At 37.6% G+C, this 14,784-nt stretch overlaps 1 protein-coding gene across 1 annotated transcript in view; it reads right to left on the reverse strand.

The window, feature by feature from the left end:
- Nucleotides 1-1,167: 1,167 nt before the first annotated feature.
- The window catches only part of LOC149819104 (peptidyl-prolyl cis-trans isomerase), a 31,545-nt gene continuing 17,928 nt past the window's right edge, over nt 1,168-14,784 (reverse strand). Inside the window, exons 4-5 of the mRNA XM_089984272.1 lie at nt 13,969-14,106; nt 1,168-1,847 (exon numbers count right to left, since the gene is read on the reverse strand). Of these exons, the coding sequence (XP_089840398.1) occupies nt 1,515-1,847; nt 13,969-14,106 (471 nt within the window). The 3' untranslated portion in view covers nt 1,168-1,514. The remainder of the gene's footprint in view (nt 1,848-13,968; nt 14,107-14,784) is intronic.

The following is a 14,784-nucleotide window of genomic DNA, read 5'->3' on the forward strand; positions in this document are numbered from 1 at the left end:
AGGGCTATGTTGGAAAAGATTTATTGTAGAGTCTTTGGGGATAGAAGGAAGTTACAGCAAATAGGTAAGATCTATGGGTGGGTGGGAATATTTGGAAGTAAAAAGGCGAGGAAAGAAGGAAAACAAGGAGTGAAGGAGGCTTGAAGGGTTAATTAATAAATTTACCCTCTTAACTCATATGGAGTTAGTGTTAGAAGTTTGTTTTTTATTAACAGTGCAGATTGCAAAAGTTAGGTGTATTTTTTTATTAATGACCAAACTTTAGTTGCCATTTTGAAAATTTCCTTAAAATATTAAAAAATGAATTGAATTGACCCTGAGGCCCCTTTGAATCATCTTTGGGCTGATTCAGACCAATTTTGACAACAATGGTTGGATCATGAGAATCGCCTGACCAATGGTACTGTCAGCCTCTCTCTCTCTCTCTCTCTCTCTATCTATCTATATATATATATATATATATATATATATATATATATATATATAGTCTAGTGGGACTATTTGTCTGTGAAATCAAACGCACCCTCTACATAATTTTTCTCTGAAAAACAAAATGATAAAAATTTGGCATAGATAGGCTAATGCTGAACAAGCCTTGTATGGTATTGAGATCTGCATGGACAAGCCATCAGTAGTTTCAATTTAACTGTTGAATCAGCAATTACCACTGGCTCGGGTCTGAGAATTTGTCCACTTCCATTGCTTCTAGAACAATTGTTGAGGCAAGGGGTCCAGTAGAGGAATGGAAGAGTTTAAAGTCCTCCAGGTCAGAGACAGACAAGCTTGTGAACAACTTACATGAAACCACAGTAGAGATCAGCTTTGTACTCAGCCAACAGCAATAAACAAGAAAGCAGGAGAAAGCCAAGATCTTTTAAAGCAGCTCGACTAAAAATTCCAAGCAACACAAGCCATTGACAGGAATGGACAAGAATCGCAGAAGATAATACAAAAGAACAAGAGAAAACCACCAAGACCAGCAATGGTAGTTTCCGAGTATCTAAACACCAATTCAGAAAGTGAATATCATGACCTAACTGTTCACCATACCAAGTTAATACTGGAGTTTAGTTGGTTCTCAGAACTAGCATGATCCGGGGGTAGTAATAAGGGAATTTGATCTAAACAAGCTTGCACCATAACTTTGTTACCTCAAATCAAAAGATATGAAAGACACGAATTGCCTTCCCTCTCATACTATGAAAAAACTAGAAATTTAACCTCGTTCTACAGCCCATGAATGATGAAAAATTTACATGAGAAGTTGAAATGTAATCAGGGTATGCATTTTGTTCCCTCTATGCACTATGTGAGAAGAAAGAAATGCAAGCCGGTACGTATTTTGCTCCCTTCCCATGAACTAAGTGAGAATAAAGAACAGCAATGAAGCCATATGTATGTGATCAAGCAAGAACACGTGACTTGAGGCTAATACAACTGGAGAACCAATAACTTGCGCTTATAGCAATCACAAACCAGTGGCGTCAATTCCCAAGCCGGTGATGATATCTGGATCACTGGCTCCTGTCAAGCCTTCTGACTCTCAAGTTGATTGGATTCTCCAAAACTAAAACCTGAATGTTATTCCATACATCTTTTTTTGTTGGTAGCTGGGCAATTTTCTCAGCGATCTCCATATCTTCAGGCAAAATGGAACCAAAAACGGTGTAAACTTTTCTCCACTCATCATGATTTGCTAGACTTATGAAGAACTCAGGGCCTGAACCAATCCATGCAACCGACCCTCTCCTTAAACTTGGGCAATATTCTTTAGGTATTCCACTAAATGGTAGGCCTCCAGCCCCAAGTGTCCCTTGAATCACAGCAAACGGAGGCCCAAGTGGGGTCTGTACAAGTAATATGGCAACATTTTTGTCAGATGAATGCCCATGATAACACAACAATTTGATGCATATGGAATGTTGAGTAAGGTTGTGATATGATGCCAGACATCACAGTAGCATTCACCAACCCTAAAGACAAACTTAAAAACAGATGACCAGAAACATGTTGGAAAATCACAAATATAGGAGGGAGAGAGGTTAGGGTTAGAGGAAGCTCAATATCAAAATGAGAGAACAAGTATTTTATTCAATGCTTGTCATGAAAGAGAGTCCTTTACAAATAAAGGGGTTGACCCCTTGACACCTCAAAAAGTAAAAGGCTAAAATGTCTAGTATATGCACAGACATATGCATCATACCATGCATGCATGCTCATGTACCCATGCATTTCAACACAACCTGAGTTCCTCATTAGAGTACCAAACATAATTTTATGCAATAAACCCAAAAATACCATAAACATAAGCCTCACAGTCTATTCTCGAGGTGATCCAACCTAAACCTGAACTCAAAATACCAAGAAAGTCCCTTTGGGAAACTCAAGAGTCTACTCTTGGCTCATAGGGGTCGACTCTTTTCAAAAAGGGTAGACTCTCAACATTCAAGGGTTGACTCTTTTTTAGAAAGAGTAGACTCTCTGAACACGAGGGTCGACTCTCAGCTAGCTTTACATAAAGAACAACAAAGGGGGTCGACTTTTTGAACACGAGGGTTGACTCCTGTGCTACAAAATAGACAAACCGAAGGTGGTGATAAATAAGAGGGAGTCGACTCCTGCCTCGCAGAGGTCGACTCCTGGGTTTGGACAGAGTTGAAAACAATCCGAAAACTCCATAAACACAATGGTTCAAACATGGGTTCGTGCTCAAATTCTATTATTTTGCACCAGGAATCAAAACTACACAATGTAAACATTGTAAAGCTTCAGAAAGACATGATAAACATACTTCAAGTCATATATTAAGCAAAAACATAAAGTTTCTCATAAATCTCTCATTTTCTAACATGGTTCCTCAAAAATACATGCATACATAACATCAACATGTTGTATACTTCCTAAAAATAAGAGGAGTAATATATTGTACCTTCCTGGAACATGCAAGAACACTTAAAAATAGAAATCCAGAAACTATTCAAGTTCAGCCCCAATTCATGGGAACTCCCCAAGGCACTAATGCTCCTCTTGTCACAATCTTAGCAAGGCTTGAGAAAAGAAGGTCATGGAGGTGAGTGACAAGGTGGAAGAGGAGGATTCAGTTACAGGGTTTGTGAAGGAGGAAAAGGTGGCAAGAGAGGAGAAGAAATTTTATGTGTAATGGGTTCTTAAACTAGCTTAATGAACCCCTTATATAGGTTAAGCCATGCTTAGTCGATGGGGGCTGAGTTGTCCCTTTTTAATGACAGTTGACCCCACTATAATGACCAAGATGCCCTTCACAACTTTTGGGATGAAGGCGTAGTTGTTGTTGTTGTTTGCCGCTTTTTGCAGACCTAATTACAAGACTGCCATAACCCTTAAAAACCAATATCTTTTTTAGAAATTCCTTATTTATCCTTAGGACAATAATACCCTAATCTTTATCAGTAATATCGGGTATGACCCTTGCCCAAAAAAAGTTCATATCTTTTTCAAAAATGATGACAATGCCCCCGAATCTAGTGTGTCAAAAGTTTTTACAGCCGACGGCACATCGCTTGAAATAAAAGGAGTAAGATGTTTTGAAAATTTTCAAAAATCCAAAAAATTTGTTATTCCAGAAGTTAGATATATCCCTAAACTAAATTTGAATCTCTTATCTGTTTTGCAAATATCTGACTATGGATGTAATATCTTTTTCTCTTCTCATGGTTGTTGGGTACAAGATCGTTAGTCAGAGAATCTGATTGGGGAAGGCCATAGAGAATGAAGACTCTATTACATAGACTTTTTGAAATTGCCCAAGAATGCATTTTGTTATAATGTTCAGAAATTAGAATTGGATTTATGGCACAAAAGACTTGGCCATCCTCATATGTCTAAAATTCAATATTTTCCAAGTTTGGGAAAATTTTGTAATTCTGAAAATTTTTCTTATAAAGACTGCATTCTTGGAAAAATGAAAAGATTACCTTTTCTTAGTAGAACTTTTGTTTCTTCACGACCACTTTTAATCTATTCGGATGTTTAGGGCCCTGCACCAGTTATTTTCAAAGGTGGTTTTGCATATTATGTCATTTTTGTTAATGACTTTTCTAGACATAATTGGATTTATTTTTTTAAACATAAATCTGAAGTTTTTGCCAACTTTCAAATATTTCATAAAATGGTTAAAAATAAGTTTCAAAATGATATTTTTATTTTTCGCACTGATTCAGGGGAAGAGTTTATATCCAAATAATTCAAAGACTATCTCAATTTATATGGCATTACACATCAAAGATCATGTTCACACACTCTACAACAAAATGACCTAGCTAAACGTAAACATCGGCACATTATGGAAACTACTAGGACCTTGCTAATTGTAAATCAGGTTCCAAAAAGTTTTCGGGTTGAAGTCATCCTAACTGTCACTTACCTCATCAATAAGATGACATCTTCCTTATTAAAGAATATAACTTCAATAGAAACACTTTTTAAGTTAGCTCTAGATTATTCTAGGTTAAAAGTGTTTGGATGCAAGTGTTTGTTTTCACCAACAAAAATGACAAACTTTTCTCTCATGCAATCTCATGTGCCTTCTTAGGATATGTTGATAATAAAAAAGGCTACAGGTGTTTCGACTTTCAAAATGAAAATTATGTGTCGATAAATGTATCTTTTTTATAAAAAGAAAGCATCTTTGAATTCGAAAAATCCAAGGATGTCACTGAATATTCTTTTCAAATTGATCTTACTTCAAAATCCAATGAATGTGACCTTGACAATGATCAAAGTCCTATTGTTATTGAAAATGATGATGATGATAGAGAGCAAATTTATAGAGATGTTAGCCTACAATATTCAAAACGTAAAGAGCAAAATCTTCCATGTGCTTTAGAAAAATACTCTGAAGTTCCACCTAGAAGGATGTCTAGAATTTCTAGACCTCCTGAAAAAATTGTGTCTTACGAATTTTTTTCACCCACTTATAGGGTAGCCATTGCATTAATACAATCATATGCTGAACCATCATCCTATTCGCAAGCTAAAAATCATATAGAATGGATAAAAAACATGAAAAACGAATTGGATGCATTAGAAAAGGCCAACACCTGGACTATCTAAGATATTCCTCCGGGTAAGAAACCTATAGGTTGTAGATGAGTAAAGTCAAAGCCAAAAGCGATGGAACCTTGAAAAGATATAAGGCCCGATCAGTGGCAAAAAGATATGCTCAAGAGTATGGTATCGATTATGAAGAAACAATCACTCATGTAGCCCGTATGACCACTGTTAGAACTTTAATAGCCTTGGCCTCAATTAGAAAATGACATATCTTTCAATTAGATGTTAAAAATGCTTTCCTAATTGAGAATCTCATCAAAGTATACATAGAAAGCCCACCTAGTATTAGTATTCCTAAGGATAAAGCTCTTCGTCTAAAAAAGGTTTTCTATGGTCTTAAATAGGCTCCAAAAGCCTGATATGACAGATTTAGTTATGTTATGATGATATTGAATTTCAACCTTATTTAACTGACACTACTTTGTTTATTAAGAAATCTGATGCAAGAATCATTCTTCTTCTTCTCTATGTGGATGATATGATCATCACTGACGGTGACAAACAGGGAGTTGCAAATATTAAAACTCTTCTTAAAATTCACTTTGAAATGACTTTGGTTTACTAAGATATATTTTAGGCATTGAAGTTGCTTATTCCCCTCGTGGGTACTTGATATCTCAATATAAATTTGCTTTTGATATTGTTTCCAGGACTGGAATTACAGATGATAAGAAAGTAGACACTCCAGAAGTTGTTAATGTTAAAATGAAGATTGATGATGGAGAACTTCTTGATAATATTACTCTTTACCGACATCTTATTAGAGTCATTTCTTATATTTTCATTACTAGGCCAAATATAGTGCATGCTATGTCACATGGGTGCGGGTGCGGGGATTCGGCACTTCCAAAAAACCCGGGTGCGGGGGTGTGGCAGGGGCAAAAATGTAAATATATATATATCATGTATAGTGTATATGTATGAATGTATGGTAGCTGTTAAGGTCCATGACATTTATGCATGTTAGCACGTTCACCACAATTTTATGCCCCTAACAAATTTAAAAATTGATATGGTGATTAGGTGTATTAATTGTCACAATTATGGACATTTTAGTAATTTTTATTAGGAAAACATATTAATAATTGTGTATTTTGAATGCACAGCTAATAAGTGTGTAACTTATTTTTACACAAAATTGCAAAAATAGCTATTGGTGTCCATTAATGCATGGAACCGCCAAGTCATTTTTAAACTTCAAGGGTGTATTTTATGGTCATGTGTTAACACCTGCAGATGGCTATGGAAGTCAACACACTTATTAACTTCCTAGACTGATCCCTCTTCATGAGAAGCCTTTTGTTTTATGTTTGCAGAGGCATTGATTTTTTTTAGATGTATATCTGAATGTGTGTGCCCAACTTGCTTTTTACCATTTTTTTATCTTATATGGTTGTCCCCAAAGATGAAAGTTATGAGTTGTGGAGCCTGATTCATTGTTTTTGCCCTTGTAGGAAAGGGGTCCGGGGGCTCCCCCCGGCGCGGGTCCCGCTGCGCGGTCAGCGGGCGGGGGGGGCGCCCTTGGCGGGGGGTATAAAGGGGCAGCCCCCCCCCCAAGATTTTTTTTTAAATTCTGCAGCCCATTTCATAGGGCAATTTAAAAAAAAAAAATCCAAAAAATGGACCAAAATGATCTTGGGTGCGGTCAACGCACCCAGGGTCGGGTTGACCGCACCCGGTGCCACACCCGCACCCGCGTCGAGTTGCGTCGATGCGGGTGCGGCACCCTGCTAGCCGAATCCTTGTTACATAGAGTGCATGTTGTTCATACTGCGAGACAATTCCAGCATGCTCCCACCTCTGTGCATATCGAAGCAATCTTGCGAATTATTAGATATTTAAAGTCTTCTCTTTCAAGAGGACTCTTCATGTCTGCTTCATCATCTTTAAATTTAATTGCATATATTGATGTTGACTGGGGAGGTGATTGAAAGAATTTATCCACCGACGTTCGGTTGATGCTAAGGAGGGAGAAGATGCCTTTGAGAAAGAGGGAGGTTGCAACAACAAGTGGTACGATCCTCAACAACAAGGATCGTGCCCTACATGTTATATTTATATTAAAATTAGATTGGGACTGGATATTACATTATGTTACATCAGATCCAAACCCAATACAAACAATACAATGACTTTGGGATAAATACATGGATTTTGGGTCCAGACCCAAACCCGTAATGGGTACAATGATCCAGTCAGTCTTAATATCCTCCCGTGCATGGTCATGAAACATGGACAACTTGCTCTTCAAGAACCAAAATTGTATGCTGGTAAGACCTTTGGTGAACAAATCCACCACCTGATCAGTCGTTCGAATATAAGCAGGTTTAACTTCCCTGTCTTCTACTTTTTGTCGAATAAAATGTTGATCAATCTCTATATGCTTTGTATGACTGTGATGAATGAGATTGAAGAAAATCTGGATGGCACTGATTATCACACAAAAGAGTAGTGGGTAGAATGGTTTCTCCTAATTCTACTAAAAGATGTCTGAGCCATGTAACCTCTATTGTAGCTGCTGTCATAGACCGATACTCAGCCTCAGTACTGGATCGTGCAACTGCACGTTGTTTCTTGCTACTCCATGCTATTACGTTTCCATCAATAAAAACACAATAGCCAGACATAGACCTTCTGTCATCTGGATCTCCAGCCCAATCAGCATCTGCATACACAATTAGTCTATGTTGCTCTCCTTTAGTCTTAGATTGATGATAAACTAAGCCATCCCCAAGTGTTCCCTTTAAGTATCGAAGAATTCTCTTGACAACATTCATGTGTTCTGTGTGTGGATCATGCATGAATTGCGAGACTTGATTCACTGCATACGCAATATCTGGTCTAGTGAAAGTGAGATATTGAAGCATACCCACGAGGTTGTGATATTGTCTGGGATCTCCATATGCCTCCCCATCTAGAGCACTGAGTTTATGATTCAATGCACTAGGAGTGGACAAAAGTTTACAATCCTTCATACCTGCCTTATCCAATAAATCCAAGGTATATTTGTGTTGAGTTAATGAAAGATATGTATCCCGCCGGTCTACTTCAACCCCCAAGAAATAACGCAGAACCCCCAAATCTTTCATCTTAAACTTTCAACTCAAGAGAGCCTTTGTAGCTTCTATATGTTCATCAGAATTCCCAGTGATAATAATATCATCTACATATATGAGAAGTAAAATACTGACCTGACGATCTCGAAAGATGAATAAGGAATGATCGAGGTAAGATCGAATGAATCCATGTCGTTGAACTTCGACAGAGAAGCTATCAAACCAAGAACGAGAGGCCTACTTTAGTCCATAGATGACTTTTCCTAATTTACAAACATAAGTGTTGGGGTTGTGTTCTGCATAACTAGGGGGTTGCTCCATATACACTTCTTCTTTCAGACTACCATGCAAAAATGTATTTTTGACATCAAGCTGACTGAGAGTCCAACCATACTGAACCGACAAAGATAAAATTAATCGAATTGTTCCCATCTTGACTACAGGGCTAAAGGTCTCATCATAGTCTTGCCCGTATTCCTTAGTAAAGCCTTTGGCTACAAGTCTTGCCTTGTAGCGTTCAATGGATCCATCAGGTTTATACTTGATCTTACAAACCTATTTAGAACCTACAACATTTTTGTCTGAGGGTCTAGGGACAATCTCCCAAGTTCCACATTCACGCAAGGCTTCCATCTCCTCATTCATGGCCTCAATCCACTTGATTGACATGTATGCATCCGAGAAACTGACGGGTTGATCTTGCTTTTTAATCTGAGAAATAAATAATTGCATATCTGTAGAGAAGTTGTTATAACTGACACATCTCTCAATAGGATGGCGAATTCTTCCAATTCGTCTGGGCTGCACATCAATTGGCTGATCATTATTCGTGTTTCGTCGTACATAGACGATTCCTTGAAATTTTGCGGCATCTGAAGTAGACATGCTAGGAACCTGCGCATTTCTCAATTCTTCCATCTGAGGTTCAACGTCGGTCTCACTCGGTTCAACAGGTGACGTGTGACACAGGGGGACATCATACGTCTCTATCTGGTTAAGCAACTTAGTGGCAAGCCATGGTTGATACCACTCAAAGGCCTCGTTGTGTCCATCTACACTTCCTGAGTCCTCAACAATGGTTTCATCAAACACAACATTTCGTGAGACTCTGATGTGATGAGTGATGGGGTCATAGCATCGATACCCTTTGTATTGGTCAGCATATCCCACAAACTTGCACATACATGCTTTGTCCTGAAACATATTTCGTTGAGAGCTATCAACATGGACGTAACATATATAACCAAACACTCGTAATTCATTATAATCGGGTTGAATCCCGAAAAGAGCAAAATAAGGAGATTGGTTCTCTAGGAATGTCATGGGTAGACGATTTATGATATACACAACTGAGTGGAAGGCCTCCGTCCACAAACTCACGGGAACGTGAGTGTCATGCAACATACTCAAGGCACTTTCCAAAATATGTCGATGTTTTCTTTCCGCCACACCATTTTGTTGTGGTGTATGTGGGCAAGATATACGGCGGCTTATTCTATTATCTTGGAGAAATTCAGTAAATTCCTTTGATAAATACTTACCTCCTCCATCACATTGGAAATGCTGAATTTTAGACGAAAATTGATTATAGAATGAAGCGAAAAATGAACGAAAGAGTTTGAACACTTCAGATTTATGTTTCATAAAATAAATCCAAATATATCTGAAATAGCTATCAATAAAGGTTACGTAATAGCAACCATCAAATAAAGAAGATTGTGGGGCAGGACCCCAAACATCAGAATACACAATTTCAAAAGGCACTGAAGCTCTTTGATTTATTGAATTAAAATGAAGAACATGACTCTTACATAGTTGACAACTGGAACAAAGTGAAGTATCAGACTCAACACTTAGACTAGACTCTGGAACAAGTCCACTCGACACAAGTTTCTTAATGAAGGAACCATTACAATGACCCAAACAACGATGCCAAATCTCTGGCTTATTACACTGAGATAAACTAAAACAATCTTTGGACGACACTGGCTGAATGACGGATGAATTTGATGAAGCACCACAAACAAAAGAAGAAAAAAGTTCCTTGAGGATATACATGTTTTCTTGTCGTTCTCTTTCAATGAGCGTCTTCTTCGTGAGAAGATCCTTGACACATACAGAAGAATGAGTGAATTCAACGGAAGAATTAGTATCATCAACAAGTTTAGAGACAAAGACAATATTCTTGATAATACTTGGAGAATGATAGACATTGGACAAATTTAGAGAAGAATTAGGGAGTGAAAGGTTAACATTTCCAGTATGAAATATAGAGTGAAGAGTATCATCTCCAGTTTTAATATGAAATTTTTCACGATAAGGAACATGTTTTAAAATCTTACCGACATCACCTCTCACATGTGCTGCAGCCCCAGAATCAATGTACCAGGTTCTTTGCTCATTCTACTTGAAGCTTAAACTTATAAGAGCAGATATCAAAAGATTCTTCACATTATTCTTTTCATCATCCTTCTAGTCTTCTCCTATTCTTCCTCTGTGAGAGGATCCTGCACCATTAAATCTTCCATTGTTCTGTGGATTGTACCAAAAATTAGCTTTGATGTGCCCCCTTTTGTTGCATTGAAAACATGTCGGTATGTTTCTGGAGCTTTGATTCCCTGGGAAAGAATTAGGTGACATGTTGGGCGTGGGCAACAATCCTCGTCCTCCTTGACTATTCCTTCCCTGTCCACGTCCACTTCGAAAGCCTCCACGTCCTCGTCCTGACATCATCCCTGTAACCAATACATCATGGTGGCTGGAGTGCATCTCTTCTCGAATGGTAACTTCATACTGCAATAACTTCGCGCAAAGATCTTCAAAACTTGGTAAAGAAGGAAGACATAGGAGGGATGTGACCAACACGTGATAATCAGATCCAAGACCATTTAGTGCCTATTAAACTTTTTCTTTGTCAGGAATTTCACAACCCACCATGGCTAGTTGATCAATGATGGTCTTGACTTTGTTCATGTACTCTGTGACTGACAGGTTTTCCATTTTTAAGAGCTGAAATTATTTATTTAAATATAGGGTTCTGGCCTCTGAAATTTGTGAATAGGTTTGTGCCAACCTCTGCCATAACTCCATAGCGGAGCATTCGTCAGGAATGCTCACTAATACCTCTTGGGAAAGAGTAGAGGTAATATATGCCACAACCGCCTGATCCCTTCTCCTCCATGCTATGAATTCTGGATTACGAACCAATTTGTTGGAAACCTCCCCTTTATCATCTCTCTCCTCTTGCAAAACAAACTTTGGTGATGTAGGGACAGATCCATCAAGATATCCAGAGAGATCCAAACTCCTAATAAAAGGCAATAGTTGCCTCTTCCAAGTTAAGTAATTCGAGTTGGTGAGTTTTTCGGAAATCAGTTGACCAAGGAAGCTAGATGGAAGAGAAGGAGAATCCATGAAAAGAATAAGAATAAATGGAATTGAAGAGAAGAACGAGAAATATATCAACAAGACAGTCCAACAAGTTAGAGAAACAATCAGAGTTCACGACTTTTTTTTTTATATATTCGGGTCACTGTTTCTCTAATACCTTTAGTGGACTGCATGATTTGTACTGGTCAGAGTCTCGTCAGATTTCTCGTAGACTCCAAAGATGTAAAGTCAGGTCTGACGAAATTTGGGTATACAGGTTTGAAACCCAATAAGTTCTATAAGATGAGAGTTCTGAAGTGAATAGTCAGATCTGATGTTAATGTGAGACAGATGGTGCAAGACACGAACAGATCTGATGCACTAATCAGATCCAGAATCAACGATGAAGGTGGGTAAAAAAAAAAATTGCAATAGGAAGAGAAGAGAAACAGATCTAGAACGAATTTCGACGTCAGCGATAGGAAGAGAAACAAATCTGAAACGAAATCAGATCTGAAATCCAAAGATTGAATTGAAATAAAGATCAGTTTTGAAATTAAAGATGGAGGAAACAGAGAGAAAAGATAGAGAAAATAGAAGACAATTTTTTTTTGTTTTACTAACCTGGAACATAAGACAAATCTCTCGAGACACTTTCTGGAATCGGATTCACGCCCTTGAATTGAAGTCAGATGCGATCCCGCTCTGATACCATGAAAGAATTTATCCACCGACGTTCAGTTGATGCTAAGGAGGGAGAAGATGCTTGTGAGAAAGAGGGAGACTGCAGCAACAAGTGGTACGATCCTCAACAACAAGGATCGTGCCCTATATGTTATATTTATATTGAAATTAGATTGGGTCTGGATATTACATTATGTTACATCAGATCCAGACCCAATACAAACAATACAATGACTTTGGGATAAATACATGGATTTCGGGTCCAGGCCCAAACCCGTAATGGGTACAATGATCCAGTCAGTCTTAATAGTGATCCCAATAATAGGCACTCAGCCACTGTTTTTTTTGTGTTTTTAAGTGAATCTTTGATTTTATGGAGATGCAAGAAGCAGCAGAAGGTCTCTCTTTCCTCCACCGAAGTTGAATACAGAGCCATGACAACTACCACTAGGTCAAGTTGTTTGGCTCAGACGTTTGCTAATAGATATGGGAGCTGAAGCAAACCAAGCTTCAAAAATGTGCTGTAACAACAAAAGTGTCATCTACATTGCAAGCAATCGAACGTTTCATGAGCGCACCAAACACATTGAGATGGATTGTCACTATGTCAGAGATGAATACTTACATGGAACCATTGATCTGCCCTATGTTACATCAGAAAATTAATTAGCAGACTTCTTCACCAAGCCTCTCGCTGCTCTCAGATTTCACTTCTTCTTAGACAAACTTTCACTCATTATACCGTAAGTTTGAGGGGGAGTGTTAAAATGTAACTTATATATGTAGCATATATATAATAATAATATAATATATTATTATTATATATAACATTTTCTTTTATTATTAATTTTTTCTTTATTTCTTCTTTTTTGTATTTTGAACTAGATTAATAAACTAGTCAAGTTCCTAGTTGGAACTTGACCTAGTTATAGTCGTTGGACCCTAGTCCAACAGCTATAATTAGAGCCGTTGGACTAGGGTCCAACGACTCTATGGGAGAGCTCAAAATGAGCTCTCCCTCCTCTCTTCCATTCTTTATAAATAGGGGTGATCCCCTTCAACAAATGTATTCAATGCTTCTTAAGCATTTTTTGTTATTAATAAATTATTATTTATTTCAAGTGTTCTTCCATTTATACCCTTTCAAGGGCCATGCTTGTAGAGTCTCCAATAAACACATATTTGTGAGTTGTTTGCGCATTTGTGGAAGACCACTATTTCATTACACCAACATGGTCTACATTATTCAACTAATTAAAGATCTTTAATAAAAGGATAAAATTCTGTTGGTCTAGAACACTATGGATTCTAATATGGAAAGCAGGGAAACATGACATGAACCTCGTGAAGTGATATATGTGGGTTACCCTACACTCATAGAATCTTCAATGTAAGGTTAATTGTTGAGAATACACTCAATAGAACTTATATTATACCACTATAAGGTTTAAGGTAAGACGAAGGACAATTTCTTTGGATATTTAGCCTTCTTGAACTCATAGGGTGCACTTGAAAAGAGGGGCTCAATTTCACATGTTCAAATAAATCAAAGCCCATAGAGACTATGCAGTTTTGCAAAATTAAAAGTACAAATAAAAATTATACAGGTTAAGCGAAGGGTATTACCATACCAGACTAACAGAACCAAACATGGAGAAGAAAGGTCATCACCGAAAAATAAGCACACACTGCATCTCTCAGTAAAAGAGAAAAAGTCTATAATTCAAGCAATGGGGTTCTAAATTGCAACCAGAAAGAATGTATTTACCCCCGATATATGGTTTCCTTCAGAATCCCATGATTCACCCCGGCCCTCTGAACGGTAAATTTGACAGCCAGCACAATGGTGTAGTTTGAGAAGCTCAGTAATGTACAACACAGAATTTGGAGAACATTCAGGAAAAAGCTGTGCAAAAATTCATGTTCATCAATTAACAGAAGGAAACATAAATATAAGAAGAAAAATTTACAAGTATAAAGAAATGGCTAAGTAAATAAACAAGTCACCCAATTATGTTGCAGAAGATGGGTTGAAGAAAATCAAAAGTACTAAATTCTTATTTATGACCACCTTTTTAACATGAGAGAAAATAGAACAAAACCATAATCTAATCCATTGAAGTAGGTCACAACCCAATTGATTTGGTCAGCATGACAGATGTGAAGCAGAAACAGAGGCTAATTCAGTTCAAAAGCATCAATCTCTTACCTGTGTCGCACAGATACCTTAGTTTTACTCCATATCATATCCCTTTATATACTAGTCATATTTGGAACTTCATAAAATTGACCACATCCAGGTATCCACAGACGTATCCATGTTTCTTATTTTGATAACATAACTTGCCATGCAAACTCTATGACCATGATGATTTAATTTATATATAGGAACCTAACCAGTCCGGTGGCTCAGCTATATGAGCAAGCTCTTGCTAAGCGATCATAAGACCAAATTATACACAGATTTAAGATGTCCAGTAGCTACCATACCGCCAACATATAAGAGCAAGCTAGCACTTGTTATTAAAGCAGTTACAAACATCTGTTAGACACTCGGGATTAGATGTGAATGACCAACGGGCCT

Source organism: Nuphar pumila, chromosome 13 (assembly GCF_984573655.1).
Source record: "Nuphar pumila chromosome 13, dmNupPumi1.hap1.1, whole genome shotgun sequence".
In the NCBI taxonomy this organism is placed as follows: domain Eukaryota; kingdom Viridiplantae; phylum Streptophyta; class Magnoliopsida; order Nymphaeales; family Nymphaeaceae; genus Nuphar; species Nuphar pumila.